The sequence below is a fragment of the Acartia tonsa genome, chromosome 9 (genome assembly GCF_053477335.1).
Source record: "Acartia tonsa isolate MP-2025a chromosome 9, ASM5347733v1, whole genome shotgun sequence".
Classification (NCBI taxonomy): domain Eukaryota; kingdom Metazoa; phylum Arthropoda; class Copepoda; order Calanoida; family Acartiidae; genus Acartia; species Acartia tonsa.
This window is the reverse complement of record NC_137268.1, coordinates 22,856,332-22,870,151: the sequence shown is the minus strand read 5'-3', so window position 1 is coordinate 22,870,151 and position 13,820 is coordinate 22,856,332. Positions and strand designations below refer to the sequence as shown.

The 13,820-nt window shown below is 31.4% G+C and overlaps 2 protein-coding genes across 3 annotated transcripts; both read right to left on the bottom strand.

Moving 5' to 3' along the window:
- Positions 1–3,452: 3,452 nt before the first annotated feature.
- LOC145327777 (L-threonine ammonia-lyase-like) lies at positions 3,453–6,574 on the bottom strand. The gene is made up of 6 exons (XM_080171334.1): positions 6,531–6,574; positions 6,298–6,342; positions 5,855–5,904; positions 5,332–5,376; positions 4,732–4,833; positions 3,453–4,030 (listed from the first exon to the last, which is right to left on the bottom strand). The coding sequence occupies exons 1-6, from the start codon at positions 6,546–6,548 to the stop codon at positions 3,982–3,984; spliced, it is 309 nt and encodes a 102-aa protein (XP_080027460.1). The 5' UTR covers positions 6,549–6,574; the 3' UTR covers positions 3,453–3,981.
- On the bottom strand, positions 6,548–13,159 carry LOC145327776 (serine racemase-like). Of its 2 annotated transcripts, none has more exons than XM_080171332.1 (11): positions 13,091–13,159; positions 12,373–12,436; positions 11,712–11,749; positions 11,121–11,158; positions 10,159–10,220; positions 9,824–9,879; positions 9,477–9,531; positions 8,852–9,251; positions 8,356–8,410; positions 7,805–7,889; positions 6,548–6,622 (listed from the first exon to the last, which is right to left on the bottom strand). In XM_080171332.1, exons 1-8 carry the CDS (start codon positions 13,118–13,120, stop codon positions 9,151–9,153), a joined length of 444 nt encoding a protein of 147 aa, XP_080027458.1. In that variant the 5' UTR covers positions 13,121–13,159; the 3' UTR covers positions 6,548–6,622; positions 7,805–7,889; positions 8,356–8,410; positions 8,852–9,150. The 2 variants fall into 2 exon arrangements, with proteins under 2 accessions (XP_080027458.1, XP_080027459.1); XM_080171333.1 differs by lacking the exon at positions 6,548–6,622 and adding an exon at positions 7,519–7,545.
- Between the last annotated feature and the right edge of the window lie 661 nt (positions 13,160–13,820).

The window sequence follows — 13,820 nt, the reverse complement described above, 5'->3', positions numbered from 1 at the left end:
TGATTTTAGGGGTAAAATTGTTATGCAGAAAATGTCCTAAATCCTAGAAGGAAATGAATGCCGCGTTTAATTTTGTTTAATTTTATATTTCAAATAAAATAAAATGTTGTATTTTAAAACTCACATTTTATTAACGTATTAAATGAATTTTGGATGAAATTCATTGAATTTTTTAAAAACATAAAATTGAAAAATCCATGCTACATCATTTTTTTTTCACCACTAGACTTAAAAAAAGATTTCTTTAAAAATTAGGAAAAATTACAAAAATGAAAAATAAATGCTGGTCATTCTCTTTTCATTTTCAATGAAAAAAACATTCTTTTCATCTTTCTGGCATTTGGGGGAAAATTACAAAAATGAAAAAAAAATGCTGGTCATTTATTTTTCATTTTCAATGAAAAAAAGATTCCTATCATTGCTATGAATTTAAAATTGTCATTTAATTTTTTTGGAGAGATGACGCATGTTTGACTGGGTAGATGAACGAACTGACTGGTAAATGATGTTCATGTTAGCAACCTTTCCCTGTCATAACATCCACGTATATTCTATTCCATTCCTAACCTAGAGTATAATGATATTTAGTAATATTATAGAAAATGTTAAAATGTAAAGGATCATTTTTAAAAATTTTCTGATTAGAATTAGATAAATGAAATTCACAGTGTTTTTAATAAATTTAAAAAAAATACATGGATCACATTTAGGAGGCATGTGTTTATGTGTATCTATTGCACCATACAGTCTATACGCCTGAAAACACGCCAATACCTTTCCCTCCCACTCCTTATACACACAACAATATTGCCGCCACTTTCCCTTTCTCTGGGAGGTATGCCGCTAGCCTCCGCTTCACCTCCGTCACACACACACGCACCAGTGCACTGAGACAGAGCAACACACACACACACACACACCTGCACAGAGACAGAGCAAAGTCTCCCACACAATATTGCGCTTTCTCCTTCTAAGGAATAGTTAAATAATAGAACAGCAAGTATTATTGTTTTTAATTTAGCAAATTTTTAGATAAAACAATGACATATAATATACATGCTATTATAAAAAAAAATATTGACCAGAAATTCGCAGCAATATCTGAATAAAATCAAAATATATGATTGCTAGAAACCTATATCTACAATTATTTTCTAGTGACTTATAATAATTTGATTTTAAAATATTTATAAATTATTAACGTTCAAGACATACAAATATGAATGACTTATAAAGTTGCTTTCATTATCAAAATGTTTTTTTTACGTTTTCGCTAACTAAAGATATTTACTAAAATCTAAAAACATTTTTATATTCTCCGCTATCCATGTATATTTCATATACACTGAGAGTATGATAAAAGTTGTGCTTGTGTTTTGATATCCTGCTAGCGAGACATGATACCAGGAAGAAAATTTGAATTATCCACTCAGTATTAAGATGCACCTATATTTTACTATAAAACTATGTCAAATAGTATAACGGGAGTAAATAATACACCTCCGAAATACTATATTTGTGCTCCCAACAGTTATTTATCAATGGGTGTTAGCTGAACGGGTGAAGAAAAGCTCCCGGTATGGAAAAGAATGAAAACTATGAAAGCAATATCTTTCACACAGATATAGAATTACTTTCAAAAGGTCGTCTTACTTTGACTCTATAATAAATGTAAGGAAAAATTTCTTAAAAGCTTCAGAGTAAAGATTTGGAACTAAAAGATTTTAGGGTAAAACTATGTGTATATAAATGTAAGTTAAAAAGGGGAAAGAGGGGCTCCCTCCTATCTCCTTCTTTTTTCTGCAATGATAGAAAAAAATGTAAAAAAAACAATAAATAGAAAAGGATCCAAAGCCATCCAAGCTTTTAAGGAGGTAATAAATCTCAAAATGGGCGGAGGGAGGGGGCTAAAATCCACAATTTGGGTAAGATATGTACAAATATTACATAATACACTGTTAAAAATAATTTTTTTTTTAGCATCAGATAATACTATATATTCTTCACATTAATGTATAGTATCAATCCGTACGTTATAGGAAAAAAACCTTATTACAATACAAGGAAGATTCCAATACTGTATTGAGTAATACTTAGTGTTCTATGGAGTAACATGTAGTACTAAATAATGTATTTGTCTGTATAGTATTATCCAATACGCTCTTTGGAATAATATTCAATACGGCAGAAGTAAGTTTTTAATACTCTCCTTTGCAATTTTTGATATCCTCTATCATAATTTTTGATACTCTGTAGAGTATGAAACTGTTTTACTTTGGATGAAAGATCAGTTTATAATATATGATTATTATATGTACATATACATTTTGTTATATCAACAAACATACCAAGCAGAGCAATAAAACATTAATTTAAAATTTAAATGTAAAATTAGTAAAAAAAAATACTTTAAAGATGTTTAGGACTAAACATGATCCTTAAAAATAAAAACTATGGTCAGTCATAATTACAAAAATCAAAACTATAAATCTGAGCATAAATAGTAACATTTCATCTTTGTCTAAAACGACCAAGCAGAAACACTTCCATGAGATGTATGCACCAATGGTGTCTGTTTCAATTATTCTTTACAGTACGGATTCATACCCTAGAACGTTTGAAATTTTTACTAAATTTTAGGTAGGTAGTAAAGAAACCTTTACTAGAATGTTTGTATATATATATACCTGGTAATCTGGTAATATCCTCTTAGATTTTTTTTTTCAATTTTAAAAATTTTAGTACAACCACCCCCTCCCCCCCCATCCCCGACAACGAACTATGAACCTTGGCCGCAGCGCTCGGCTCCCTAGCCTTCCTAGCCGCAGCGCTCGAAAAACCTTGCCTGCCTAGCCGAAGCGCTCGGCTCCCTTGCCTGCCTAGCCGCAGAGCTCGGCTCCCTAGCCTGCCTAGCCGCAGCGCTCGGCTCCCTAGCCTAAAACCTAACCTAACCTAAAAAAGTTGTTCGTCGTTGTGGGGGAGAGGAGGGGGGGGTACTCAAATTTTCAAAATGAAAAAAAAAATTTAAGAGGATATATAACGCCATATATCTTTTATTATGGATGTAATAGGGGTTGGCAATATGTTTGAATCTCACCAGGGATTTTGTGGAATGGACAATGGAGTTACAATGTCCCCTAATTGAATAAAAGCTTCGCCTTTTTAAAAAAAATATACATATCATTCACAACTTTATTAATATTTATCATTTTACTAAATTACAACCTTTATTGAAAGTATATATACAGGGTAAGTCAGAAAAAACTGAGTTTTTCGATTTTCAGAAACAACCAGATGGAATACAGAAAATATAATTGTATGTCCATGTTCTCTGTACAAAAGCACTTCAAACTTGTAAAAGGTGTAAAAGTATAATTTGTCAAAAGGGGGCGGAAATTTTGGAGATTAAATCTAGTCTTGCACCAAATATTAGGCGTTTTCTGAGATAGGCGTTTTTTGAGATGACCCCAAATATTGAGGAAGTTCAGGGGGAGGGGAGGAATTTAGGTAACAAGATGAAATATTTCCGATCATGAGCTGGTTTTCTGGTCATGGGGTATTAAATCTTAACAATAGATTACAACAAAACGTTTGATTTATAATGTGATAATTTAATTTAAATAAATTGTATTTTAAGATGTTAAATATTTACAATCTGTTGAAAAAAAATTTTAATAATCAAAAAATATGTTTGTTTATCTTTTTAGAATGGTAGACATTTTTTATTATAAATAAATCTACCTAAAAAGTACAAAATAATGGCCGAAAAAGTCATCACACACACTTTTTCAAATTTTTATGCTTTAAAAAGCGCCGTTGTTTTTAGAGATATTCAAAAACACCTTTTCTAAGTTTAATGTATATTTATATAGAGAACAAGAACCAATAATTGTTTTTTCCATATTCCTACTGGTTGTATCAGAAAATCGGAAAACTCAGTTTTTTCTGACTCACCCTGTACATATAACAGACATAGGTTTCTTAAGCTGAGGCATTCCCACCACATAGAACAACACACACATTTTTATCCCTAAAAGTATTAAATATCAAAATTGGCAACATTATAAAAGAAAGTCGAATATTTCACTTCACGAATATATTTTCATTAATGTACTTATATGTTTTTACAGCCATCCGTCCGTAGGCCTGTTGTATAATTATGATTTTCTAGGTTGCTATTTAAGATAGACTACTGATTATTTTGGTGAAGATACCCCTTTGAATTTAAATTACAACTTACTTAGTCCGTTGGTATTCTATAAAGACATATATAAACTATAACTAGAAAGATTTCGTGATTTTCTATTTTATTAAACATTCTCTTTTTTTGTACTTGCTACTTTTAGATGTTGTCATGGTGTTGTTAATGTCTTGTAATTCTATTCTAAAAATCTCAATAATCAAATATAAATTAATAATAAATGATTATCATATTAACGTGTAATACAAAAGTAAATTGTAAATTAAATCTATTAAAGTATTTTCTTTTCAATTTATCTGTGTGTGTTGTGATTGTTGTGATCTTATCAGGGCTCGGCAGCCGCGCTTCAGCCGCTTAAAGGCTGCAGAGAAATCAACCTTTCACATTTTTAAAAATCAGCTAGGAGTCTAAACCAAATATGGCAATCCTTCTATTACAAAAAAATGTTCTAAGCATCCAAAAGGGTTAGTCGCGGCTGATATGCGGTTGCCGAGCCTTGAATCTAATTATTGTTCAAAATGTAAAAAAACCTGATGTCTTTGTCATTAATGTGTATTTTAGCTGCGGCCAAAGCTAGGGCCGCAGCCCCTTCAGCAGGCTCGTGTAGGCTGTGTAGAAACTCTAGGCTTTTCCTGTAAATAATATCTCACAATTTTTGAAAGATTTAGTTCTTGTATTAAATCATAAGACTGATGTTTAAAGAGAAGAGTAGAATATTCTTGTATTTATTAGAAACCGATTAATATCCGGTGGATTAGAGCTGGTTCTCATCCATACGAAAAAACTATGTCTAGCATCGTATTATATCCCGTTTTCTACGGCATCTTGAAGATTAATTATTGTTATCATTCGTAGAAAACTGTCTACATGTAATATGCTACGATACATCATTTTTAAATATTATTCAGAACGGGTTCCTGATGATATTAAACTGTTTCGAATCCATACTAGCTTGAAAAGTCTTCCTTTTTTATCTGTTGGTCATGCAATAAGCAGTTAATTTCAGTTATTTTTTACTTTATTATTTATTTCTTTTTTAAATAAAAATTGCATTTATTTGAGAGTTTATGTTGTGTCTTGTACTAATAGAAGGTATTATATCTTTGTTATTCATTCATTTATGTATTTACCTTATATAATTTTCATTGACTACTACCCACTCATCAACAAGATCCCTAACAATATAATTGTCTTTAACAATTTATGCCTATTTAAAGCAAGGCTTTTCTATAATTAGGGTCGGTCCGTAGTTCATCTGTAACGTTAATTTAGGCCTGTTAGAATCGTCCCATCGATTTAAAAATTGGCATGACTATTTCTCTAACAATAAGGTATCATTTAGTAAGTGTAGCAAATCTATAATCGTTACCAGAAAATCAGTAGATCCATTTGAAATGAGTTAATTTTTATATGATAAAATCATCTCTTTTATCTGTTTATTGAAGATTCATAGGACAACAAGGTACAATATTAAAAATCCTAGGAATGTTAATATGTCCTTACAGTATTTTGTATTCATGAAATAAATAAATATTTATTCAATGTTCTGTCAAATTTCGCAAATAATTGATTAGAAATATAATACTTATTTTTAAGGAGATTCATAAACAAAATAGAAAAAAGTAAAAAGGTAATATAAAGTAAAAATTTTACCTACAAATTGGAAATGTTATGCTCCCCTTTTCTATTCCTCCAGCAGTGCCCTTAATTTTAAAATATAAATAAAATAATGATAATAAAGTCCTAAAGTAGTGAAGCTCATACAATCCATTTCATAAAGTAGAAAGGTTTATTGTCTGAAGCTTGTGATAAAATAACTTAATAACTAAATAATTAACTACTGACTTAGCATAAACCCTAAGACAATTTTATTTTTGAATTTAAGACTTGAAATGGTTTTTGGCTGTTTTAGAGCCACTCTTCCACTTCGTTCTAATTCAAAACCCCTAGATGCTAAGAACGCAACAACTTGTTTTTAAATGGAAGCAAGGAAAAACATAGAAGCTTTTATGAACAAAATCATTCCTTTGTCCGAAGCCCGTGGAGGCTAGGAGCAAAGCCACAAGTATATGTGTATAGAAATAAAAAAAAATCACCTCAGAAAGAGTAGGCAGGCTTTCCATATCTATGATTTCACCAGCCTAAATATGGCAAAATAATTAATTTTAAGGATACTTGCTATCTACCTCATAATCTAACCTATGAAGTTTGGCATAAATAAATGTATTGCAGGAATTTTAACTCTTTTGAATTAGTTTTGTTTAGTAAATAAACCTTTGCTTCAATCCATTTTTAAATTCTCTTTTTAAACGTGCTGATTAATTTATACCTTAATTGATTCCAGCATTACAGGGGAAGCTAGAGGTTGGCAACCTATTATCTGGACACTAGGCTTCTTATTCTTTAGATACCCAGCAATACCTGCAACATAAAAGCTAGAGGTTGGCAACCTATTATCTGGACACAAGGCTTCTTACTCTTCAGATATCCAGCAATACATGTAACACTAAATTGCTAGAGGTTGGCAACCTATTATCTGGACACTAGGCTTCTTTTTCTTCAGATATCCAGCTATACATGTAACACTAAAACTAGGGGTTGACAACCTATTATTTGTATGCTAAACTTCTTACTCCTCATATAGCCAGCAATACCTGAAACAGAAAATTTACTTGTTTGCAACCTTTTATCTGGATGCTAGGCTTCCTACCCTTCAGATCCCAGCAAAATCTGAAACAGAAAAGCTAGAGGTAGAAACCTATTATCTGTATGCAAGGAACTTACTCTTCAAATACACAGCAATACCTGTAACAATAAAGCTAGAGTTTGGCAACCTATTATCTGGACACAAGGCTTCTTACTCTTCAGATATCCAGCAATACCTGAAACAATAAAGCTAGAGGTTGGCAACCTATTATCTGGACACTAGGCTTCTTTTTCTTCAGATATCCAGCTATACATGTAACACTAAAACTAGGGGTTGACAACCTATTATTTGTATGCTAAACTTCTTACTCTTCAGATACCAAGCAATACCTGAAACATAAAAGCTGGAGGTTGGCAACCTATTATCTGGACACTAGGCTTCTTTTTCTTCAGATATCCAGCTATACCTGTAACACTAAAACTAGGGGTTGACAACCTATTATTTGTATGCTAAACTTCTTACTCTTCAGATACCAAGCAATACCTGAAACATAAAAGCTGGAGGTTGGCAACCTATTATCTGGACACTAGGCTTCTTTTTCTTCAGATATCCAGCTATACCTGTAACACTAAAACTAGGGGTTGACAACCTATTATTTGTATGCTAAACTTCTTTCCCTTCAGATACCCAGCAATACCTGAAACAGAAAAGCTACTGGATGACAACCTATTCTCTGTATGCTAGCCTTCTTACTATTTAGATAACCAGATATACCTGAATGGAAAAGCTAGAAGTTGACAACCTATTATTTGGGACACAGTCATATTACGAGCATTTTTTATCATTGTGCAAATTTATTCTTGGCAGACAATATAGTGTTAAAGACTGAAATATTGATAGTTATTCAGAGAGGCTTTGTAAGTTATAAGGCAGCTTTGCCATTAAAATTAGTTTACCTGAAATTAATCCGCCACCTCCAACAGAAACAAATACTATATCAATTTCTGGAAGATCTGACAGAATTTCCAATCCAATTGTTCCCTGAAAAAAAAACATTACAATTATTCTAAGAACTATTTTTTTGTCTGTTGCTTAAGATTTTACTGAACTGATTGGGTTTTCCATTTTAGAAAACCTTGACATAGGTTCTGGAATGCTTTTAAAATGTTTATACGGCTACCTTTAATAGCCATCTCTTCTCAGGAAAGCTATTACTGGTTCAGGGCAAGTCTAAAGCTATATTATGATGGGACATGGGAATGGTAATACTAATCCCAAAAAGGCAGAACTCGGGGAAATAAAACTTTTAGAATTTTTTAAATTTAGTCTAAACCTGACCTGAATATATCTATTCCTCTTTAAAAAAAAAAAAAATTTCAAAGCTTCCAATTGGGTTTAAATTTGAGGCTTTGTCGTGGCTGAAGGTCGGCTACCAAGCCCTTCAAAAGGGACCTTGTACAATAAGTTTTATGATTAAAATAGGAATGATTTAATTTAACTTGCTAACCTGTCCAGCAATAATTTCAGGATCATTGTATGGAGATATATACTCAATAGCCTCACTATAAATATTTACAAAAATTAATTATTATAGAATGTATAAATTAACTACTGCATACAATATACTTATAGTTTTATCATTTGAAAAAAAAATATTAAGTTGTAAATTTTCATATCATTGAGGAGGGGACAATGGACTGTGTTTAATTCATATAAAGCTTATAAACTCATTATACAATTTGTTGTCTTAAAAACTTTTGGGGGTAAAATTTAGTCTTGGGTACAACAAAATATTAGTGTGTAGACTTTTCTACCAATAATCATATTTGTAAATGTTTATTACATACACAAATCATTACCAATAAGTCCTTATATTCATCAGGCACAAATTTATAAGCAAAAGCTTAGCAAAACAAATTCTTATACTCTTTAACACAGCTGATATGTGCCCGAAAGCAAATTCTTTTTAGGAATAAGGTTTGAGTTATAGAAAATTATCTCACCTTTGACTGGCTGGAAAATTAGTTTAATAATTCTCAAAATTCACAATTCCGAAAGAAAACAAAAAGAAAAATGCACAAAGTGTATGAAAATTCATGATGTAGACCAAACGTGGATACTATGACAAAGGAAAAGTTGTCGTCAATTTCCCCCCGGTCATTTATTAGTAAGTTCGTTTATCCAGTAGAAGTGGAGGGGTTGTGGTAAGGGGGTGAAGGGGATCGTTATTTTAGCCAGCTACAAGTTTCAGTTTATTAGAGAACATCATAATCTGGTGTGAGATCCAAGTAATAAAGAATCTTTATGTCTGAAAATGTATAAAATTGAGAATTATTCCTAATTGTTTGGCATACTCTTCTGATTGTTCACAATCTGTTCCATCATAGTATACCAAATCTGCACCTGAATCATATATAAATATAGACATCCAACATTGGGGGTAAAGTGGTGTTAACCCCCTTAAACCCCAATTTGCAGCCCCTGAAAATTTTAAAGATATGTTAGATTACCCTATTCAAACCTTAGAAACCCCTTATTTTGCCCCCCTCCAAATAAAATACTTGGACGTCCCTGATATATACTATCATAATGTACCATTGTTTTATATTTGAAATTCAAGTAATTTACCTAGTTTAAGTAACTTTTGTTTCTTTAACTCAGAAATACATTTCAAAACAACAACCTAAATAATGAGATATTTTTAAATAATTTTCAAATATATTTTCTTAAAAAAGCAAATTAATCCCACTGAACCCAAATATATTCACTTTTGGGATTTTCCAACTCCACAAATACTTCTGCTAAAGAAAAATTTCTATGGCACAAGGATTAAAATTATTCCTATACCCTTTTTTGTAAAGCTTCGAGGAAGAGGGTTTAAAGGGAGTAAAATATTTGTACTCCCTTGAGTGTGAGGTTACCAAATTTCGAATGGAAAGTTAGGAATGGAAGACTTCAAATGGGATAATCTTCACCTGTCCTTTAACTCCATAATTGTTCATAGCATCTATGCAGCCTAGTCCATGGTTACCTGTACAAATTTTTATTGCATATTAATAATAGCAAAGCTACTCTATAATTACGATACGTTCATCATGCTCTATTGATTAACTAAACAAAATAGATCTATTTAAAAAAAAATTTTAAAGCGAATATGAAGTCTTAATAGTAAAGAAGGAAATGAAATATATTTATCGACTTTAAAAATGCATTTAATAAAACTTTAGTCTGATTGTTCATTAAAGTTTGCAACAACAAAAACAATAGTTTGGGTTATTTCAGTTTTTTATTGTAAAAATTAATTTTCAACCTGTAGATGAAGTTATAAATGATTTGTTTTTGTCCAGCTTCGAAATTTTATTGTGGGCACCTCTAAAAAAATTATATTTCCTTTTAAATTAAGGAATTAAGTTATTTAATTATCTATTGGAGAATTGAACATCTCTATCAAGAGAGGTAAAAGGAAATGGACAAGATGTTATCATAAACCTTTTTAAATGAGTTTATAGGGACGCTTAGATATTTGTAGTTTACATTTCTTCTTCCATTAAACCACCTAACTGTCTGTAAGGTTTGACCCCCCCCCCCGGGCCACCCCCACTATGCTTTTTTTAAGCGAAGCTTTTCTATAATTAGGGTCGGTCCATCCGTCACAGATGGATAGCTTTTTTCGTTAATTTAGGCATGTTAGAATTGTCATATCGATTTCAAACTTTGCATGGTGATTCCTTTAGTATAGTTAGGCAAGATTTAGAAAGTGTAGCAACTCTTTAATCATTACAAGAATGTCCGTACGTCAATTTTAAACATATTTTTTTTACTTTTTTAACGACAAATTTTTATGTGATCTAATCATCCGATTGATCTGATTTTTGGTATGTTGATTCCTGGGACAACAAAGTATAATGTTATAATCGAAGCAACTCTATATTCAAGTCCTAATAATGTAAGTATGTCCATAAACATTATCCTGTATCAAGCAGTTTTTCAACAAATTTACTTACAATTTTGCTTCGACTCTTATACATTAATATTCTGATTATTCAGTTCTAACACTATATAAGTGTTAATATCCGTTTGTCCTACCGTTTCAGTGCTTCGCTTTTATTGATGTTGTCATCCTTGTTTCCCCTATGAATAACCCATGCAGTGCTACCCAGATCCTCACCTAACCTCACCGAAAGAAGAAAAAAGAAAAACTACCATTATTTTTATTTTATGTTTCTGTTTTAAATCTTAAATTATATTGATGTATTTTTATGAAAGTGATACCTTAGCTTAAAACTTCCAGTGCTTTGCCTGTTTTCATGCTAAATATAAATAAATAACCAGAGCTTAATCTTTAAATCACCACTAAAATGATTTAAAGATCAAGCTCAAATTTTTATGTTTGATATCTTTATAAATTAGTTATTTACTAAAACGTTCATTCTTTGTAAAGTACTTCTGGCTTCGCCCTTAGCTTAGAGGAAAAATCAAGGAAATTTTTACCATAAGTTGGATGGGTTTTATCTTTTTACATAAAAAAAAGTTGGATGGCAACTTTTTCTTTTTTGGTGGGCTGGGGTTGTCTACCCCCCCCCCCCACCCCACCCCCCCACCCCACCCACAAAAAAACTTAAACCATCACAGGACCATTATCTGTACTCCATGAAGATTAGAGCCTAATCGGTTCAGCGTTTAGACTGATCGTAAGTTTCAGACATACGTCGTTTTACTTTGTATTGTAGATATATACAATTTACTTCACAGCAATAATAAGCCATTTTCATTCCAGTGCAAAATAAAAGCTTGGAACTGTAAGTAGATAGATGCACATGTAATACTTGATGAGTATCTTTGCTACCGAAAAATGATATATACCTTAAAATAGACGTTGCAGTTCAATTCTGCTGATACTTCTGTAAAAAAAATATTAGTATCAACCAATTTCTGAAAGGGCAAGCCAACATAAGACAAAAAATAGATAGATAGATAGTCACATAAATACAGTCAATAAAAATCCCCGAGTAAAAAACTTGTGTTAAATATACTGTTAATGATACACATATCATAACATTTCAAAATAAACTAGATAGCTAAACTATAATGGACATCTGACATGAAGATTTCTTTTCCCTCACTATGTCTGTAACTCTGTATCCAGGCCATGTAATGCTTAGTTTTCAAATTTATTTCCATCCTTTTTCTATCTTGGTGTCTTCTGTAAAGCTTTTTATAGAGCCCATTAAAAATGACGTCATATTGGCCTAATATTGGTAAATTAAAATGTATACTGGGCTGCCATTGTAATTTAGTATATGTATTGGTGTCATTTGTATTGTAAGACGTCATTTTTTATAGGCACTATAAAGAGTTTCGCCCCTGTTTTGTAATGAACACTAAAATTTTACTATATAGTGTGCTATGCGCCTTTGTTATATCACCCTTTTTCCAACAATTTTGACTAGCATTAATTTAATAGCTTTTTAGTTAATCTATGCGTGTTATCAAGGTATAAGGTCTTGTTATAATTTAGATAAACCTTTATTTAAAGAAAGTTGAGTTTTCACGATATTTTCTTTGATTCTTTCATGTGCCTCTTTAACCTTTAAAATAAATATAATTAGAAATTTTTATTTTTGGCAGGTATTGAAAGTTGAAAGGTAACCTGAATAAGCAATTAATCTACCTCACTTCTATAGGGCGTCATAATCGACAGACAGACGGACAAAACAATGTATACATAGACTAGGTGCGCATATGTGATAGGAATCCTCACTGCTGTTTTTCTTCAAATTTACATTTCCTCCATAGGACTTACTGACTGACGGACAGACAGACAAACTGAATCACAGAGTAGCTTAGATACTAGAAAGTCTTTTTATAGAGTAGCAGCGCTATTAAAACAAGAATATACCAAGGAGCTACAAGTCCATATGTAGAGCTATATTATTTTACAGTTTTTCCTGAGAATAGAATCCAAAAATAAGATAAACAAGTTCCTACTGACGTCATGCCAGTTCTGTGGCGTGACAGCAATTTTTTTTCTTATCTTAATGTATATCTTAGCCTCTAAATGTAATATCCTCATTATCTATAGGCAAAGGTTGGTTGTCTGTAATGCTACTTATTGTCATAAGCTTTAACAACACAAACTATAAAGCTATGCCAATATCCAACTTGAACTACCTTGAATCATTTTTGACGTGCATTTCAAAATAATATATTATAGAAAAGCTTTACTTATAAAATAAACTTACTAGAACTGCTATTTGCTTTGCTGATAACATATTGTTTGAAAAATAACTTATCACATGAACTTTTAGAATTATACTGATTCAAATGAACGTCAGGGGCAGGAAGCATTAATCTGAAAGAAAAATTATGCCCGATAGAAATAATGACAACGGGTCAAATACTACAAAATTTTCTGTGCTAGCCAATTTGTTTTTAGTCACCAACATTAACATCGAGGATAGCAGTAGTTTACAGGACAAAACTAAGAGTATTTATTGGTCAGCTTGTTCATCTAGTTAGAGTTGAGAAGATGGGGTAAAGGGAGTATATGATAAACTGGTGTAAGATCCAAGTAATAATAAATCTAGTAGTAAGATAAACAATTTATTAAAGATATCTTTAATTTTCCCATTACAATATAAAAACAGCGGTTCTTCACGGCCAATTGCTAAAAAAATAAGTATTTTTGGTTTGATAATGGATTAAGAATTGTTCTTCACAATTTTTTTCCAAATCTTTGTGATTTAGAGAAATGTCGTCATAATTATATTGCAAACAAATTATTTTAATTGTTTATCCATTAGTACATACTAGACGTAAGGTATTTATTTTTTACAGTTGCTAATAGGTCGTTTTAAACCCTTTAGTGTCTCGTAGTGGGTAATATGATGTAAAATAACATCTAATATGAAATAAAATAACATCTCGGGTAAAAGGAACAATAAAACAATAACCCAAAACAATTCAAGGATC